General features: G+C 36.6%; 1 protein-coding gene across 1 annotated transcript; it reads left to right on the forward strand.

The window, feature by feature from the left end:
• Positions 1-1,327: 1,327 nt before the first annotated feature.
• On the forward strand, positions 1,328-4,785 carry LOC108748250 (ralA-binding protein 1). The gene is made up of 9 exons (XM_018486285.1): positions 1,328-1,501; positions 1,683-1,821; positions 2,291-2,532; positions 2,631-2,892; positions 2,975-3,155; positions 3,367-3,681; positions 3,762-4,128; positions 4,201-4,445; positions 4,510-4,785. Exons 1-9 carry the CDS (start codon positions 1,417-1,419, stop codon positions 4,609-4,611), a joined length of 1,938 nt encoding a protein of 645 aa, XP_018341787.1. The 5' UTR covers positions 1,328-1,416; the 3' UTR covers positions 4,612-4,785.

Raw genomic sequence — 4,785 nt, forward strand, 5'->3', positions numbered from 1 at the left:
AAATGTATCGCTGTATTTGCCTTACAATTTAAATGACTGGTTGCTGTTATATGCAACAATAGATGCGAGCTTTGGTATCACCTGTGACCGGAATTTAAATTTTCGCGGCGCTCTCTCGTGGCATGTTTACGGCGCTCCTGCGTCTGCGCCTGGCTTTGACCTCCCTCTTATTCCAGCGGCGCGTCTTACGGCCTCTCTTTTAAGGCTTAAACACAATAGGCACAGGCAATGGGCACAGGCAACAAGAAATAACGAGTTGTCCAATCAGAGCTCTGGTGTGTAAGTTCGATATTACATTCCAGAATTCTGATGGGACAGCTCGTTATTCTTTGTTTCCTGTGCCTGTTGCCTGTGCCTATTGCCTGTTTAAGCCTGTACTCTCTTGCTGCGAGCATCGGAGCCCGTCGAGGCTTAGGCCCGTTCTACAATAGAGTCGTAAGCGGTAAGCCAATCATAGTCGATTATTCTTCTCACACTTAACTGTGATTAGTCAATTTCTTACGGCTTACAACTTGCGACTCTATTGTAGAACAGTCATTAGAGCTCGTGAAACCTTAAAGCGGGAAGTACAGACTCTTGCATAACGCATGAAGCATAAGAAACCAATCAAAGTTCTTTACTTCATAAGGAAAGGAAGGAAACGAAGGACTTTGATTGGTTCAATTTCTTATGCATAACGCATAAAATATAAGGCATAAGAAAATCAACCAATCAGAGTCCTTTATTTCATGGAAAGAAAGGAAACAAAAGACTTCGATTGGTACATTTTTTTTGCATTACGTGTTATGCATTATGCAAGAGTTTGTGCTCCTCGCTTAAGTCTGTAAGCGAAATGGTTAAAATCTATTTCTAGGTTTGTTCGCGTCGCATGTTCTAACATGCTCCAAAATGCTCTTGCCATAGCATTTATTCACTTTAACGTGCTCCTTGAAGCAGGAGCACATATTGGAGTATGCTGGAGCATACGACAATATGTGTGAATATGTCGCAATTTGTGTAAATCAATTAAATTACAAAATAGCGACTTTTCCCAAATAAAAATAACAGACGTGTTCCCCAAATGATTTCTAATTGATTCCATTCATAAAACACGTTAAATAAAATCACTGTCTGCTAACTTGATGCGTATGACATTTGTTAAGAACAACAAAAATACTATTACCCAAATGTTTAAATACTTTTCCTAAATTTTCCCAAATAATTCCCAAATTATATAATTATACATATATATATATATATATAACATAAATAAATCAGAAATATTTAATTTGTTAAATTTAATTCTGCTATCTTGTCAGTGGTCTATTATTTCCACCATGGTCAATCCCTTCCACCATAATTCGCAAGTGTCAGTTTGTGTTGGTTTCAGTTAGTTTGTGTGTCAAGTGCACATCAGTGCACATAAATTAAAGTAGAATGGACTTTGAAAGTCCTGACGTTGAGAAGGAATTTCCCGGATTATATGCCTCTGAATCGGCGAGGAAAAGTAATGAAAGCGATTGTACGTAATGATTGTTATCACGTTATATTTATGTTTCGAACGATTAGACATTGTGCACGAGAAATAGAGACAGGTTATGTGATCTGTCAAAATCTAGTCGCAGATGTTGTATATTTGCTTTTCTCGCTGTCATTTCACTATCAGAAATATTTATTTTGCATCATTTATTTTTATACTGCAGTTAGTGACGAGGGCAGCCACGACAAGCATTCCAAGAAGGAGCTTCTGGGTGGAAAACGTAAGGACAAGAAGGACAGAAAGGACAGGGGTTATGCGACCCTAGAGGGTGAGAGTTCGCCGGACGAGGATCAGGAAACCAAGTAATATTCGCTCCGAAATCTATATGATCTCTCTCTTTTATATTGCTGCTTGACATACACCTACTAATGTAACTAATGTAGTTAATTAGTGAGCGTGATTAACAGATCCTTTTATCTGAAAATTAACAAAAACATATGAATAAGGCTACACTATTAATACTCGATAATTATAATTAATGGCCATCCATTCACAATTGTTCTATATTTCTTGTTAGTACTGCACTAGCTTTCTCTTGTATCACACTGAGCCTGATTTTGGACTTATAAATGGAAAGCAGACTTATTTTAAATGTTTATGATTAGATATTGTTGCTTATACTAATTCTGATTTGCTCAGTGGACATTTTATTATAAAAGTCTTTATTACATATATACAAAATAATAATTAATCACAAATTGCTCTTAAAATAATTACACTTTTTCGAATGTCCTGTATAATATTGAGTGTAATATGTAATTTATTACACAGAAGTCCTTCAAAATCAAAAAAAACCAAAGCCTTTAAATTCCCAACTAAAAAGGAGAAGCGGGAAAAATCACGAGAGAAGGAAGCGAAAGAAAAAGATGTTGAAAAGGAGAAGGATAAAAAAAAGAAGGAAAAGGATGAGAAGGATGTAGACAAGGAAAAGCGGAAAGACAAAGATAAAGATAAATCCAAACAAAAATTAAAGGATCGGAAAAAAGGAAAACATGAAGGTTTGGATATTGGCGGTAAGATCATAATTCGTACAAATACAATTGATATACTTTGATTTGTTTTATTAACTTTTAAAAAATATATATATATATATATATATTATATTCCTCAGAGGAACAGCCAATTTTTGGTGTTAGTCTTCATCTGGCAGTCGAAAGAAGTTGTTGTCACGATGGAGTCAAATTACCTTTGGTGGTACGAGATTGTATAGATTATGTAGAAGAGTATGGGATGAATGTGGAAGGCCTGTACAAAGCCCCTGGGGTGAAGTCAAAAATTCAGCACTTGAAAAAATTGTATAACAATCGAGAGCTGGTGAATATATCCGAGTTCGAACCCACGGTAGCTACGAGCTTATTGATACTCTTTCTTAGGTTTGTATACCTGTGAATTCTATCCTCCTTCTCACCATATGTTTTAAGATCAAACGAAAAAGTGCGCATTGTGGTGATGTAGAGAGCTGCCAGAGCCCGTGCTGGAGAATAGCGAAACGATATCGCGCTTCGAGCAAGCAGCATCGACCAAGGATGTCGCTCAGCGGGAAGCACAATTGGCCCAGTTGACACAGCAGTTACCTGAATGCAACAGGATTCTTCTGGCATGGGTCACGTTGCATCTGGACAATGTCACAGCACGAGTATGTTCAAAATATTAGTTCGATGCAAGAGGTCCGTCAGATGAGCTAGATGCTTAGATCCTTTTGGACATAAAAATTTTCATTTTTTTTTATTATATTCTAATTTTATTGGAAATAAAAATTGTGAAGCGACACAAATTTTCCAATCAATTTAATACATTATTCTCTTAAAACGTATATTCCAATTGATTTTCAATAAATTTTATTTCAGGAGAAAACAACAAAAGTGAACGCACAAACAATTTCAATGACGTTAAGTCCGGTTTTACAAATGAGTCACAGATTGCTATTGGCTTTATTATTCCACTGCAAAGCTCTGTTCCCAAATATACAATTGATAAAATATGTACCACCGTTATCGTCCGGTAGTACGAATCTGCCAGATTCCGTGGAGGGTATTGCTGCGGAATTATCCAAACAGGAGTCGTTACTGTCCCAAATTCATATGCAAATGAATGCCGGTTTTGTAACGAAATCTCGTGAGGAACAATTATGGGAGGTACAACGCATGATAACGCAATTGAAGGTATAGAGAGCTACAAGAACGTTTTAAAAATTCATATCGTATAAAGAGCATTGACATAAATAATAAATTGTACTTTGCAGAGAAAATGTAAGACTGTTCAAAAATTGGAAGGTGCTACGCAAAAGAGTCTGGATGAAGAAATAAAATCCGATAATATTCCAACGGAATCTATCTCGCAGAAGTCAAAAACTGCAGATGAAGATTCTGGACAGGCAATATCTGGTGATGTTCAATCGTCAACCAATCTGACATTGATAAAAAAAGATAACAAATTGCATAGCGCAGAAGAAACGAAAGAGAAGTGTTCTTGCTCAAGTAATAGTGCGAACGTCACGCAAAATGAACAAAATGTAAATGTACAAGAGAAAGACATGGTTGATTCCGCGATTGAGGTTGCAGTTACACCGCAAGAACCTGAGAATATAACGCCGAATGACAGAACAAATGGTACATAATTAATAGTATATAATTTCTAATACAATTCTTAAGCTAAATACACATTATCATTAATTTATATAGAGTCTGAAGAAGATGTCATAGACAAATTACGAGAAAGGCTGATCTATGAGGAATTGTTGAACATGCAAGCGTTATTGAAATCTCGCATCAGTCAGGAGAGAAATGAGATCAAACGATTAATGGAGATGTTAACGGAGCGCAGCACAAAAGAAGAAAAGAAGAAGCCCAAAGAGAGGACGCATTCTCCTAATGAAGCCGAAATGACGGCCATGATACAGCTAGTCAAAGAAAATCAACTACTTGAGGTACGTCCCTCCATAACAGCTTTTTTGTTCTACTTCTATACATTTATACGATTCTCTCTCGCAGAAGAAGATGACGACGTTGATACGTAGTATTATCGAAGAGAAAGATGCTTGCGTGGAATTGCGTGTACAACTGGCGGTGCATCAACTAATGGCCAAAACTTGACCGCAGATCTCCTAGCGATCACAGAATCACAACGTCTTTACGCTATAAAGATATGTTCTGACATTACGTTTTTGCACATAATGACCATATATAGTTTATAACATGTTACAATTATCACATGTATCATTAACTCGTTCGATTCTTCCGCGAAGTAATAAAATATACAAAATGCAG

Source organism: Trachymyrmex septentrionalis, unplaced genomic scaffold (genome assembly GCF_001594115.1).
Source record: "Trachymyrmex septentrionalis isolate Tsep2-gDNA-1 unplaced genomic scaffold, Tsep1.0 scaffold22, whole genome shotgun sequence".
In the NCBI taxonomy this organism is placed as follows: Eukaryota; Metazoa; Arthropoda; class Insecta; order Hymenoptera; family Formicidae; genus Trachymyrmex; species Trachymyrmex septentrionalis.

Coding starts and splice junctions, on each gene's coding strand:
- LOC108748250 (XM_018486285.1), top strand. CDS start 1,417: ATGGACTTTGAAAGTCCTGACGTTGAGAAGGAATTTCCCGGATTATAT. Junction 2,533..2,630: donor TGAAGGTTTGGATATTGGCG/GTAAGATCATAA, acceptor TATATTCCTCAG/AGGAACAGCCAATTTTTGGT. Junction 4,129..4,200: donor GCCGAATGACAGAACAAATG/GTACATAATTAA, acceptor TAATTTATATAG/AGTCTGAAGAAGATGTCATA.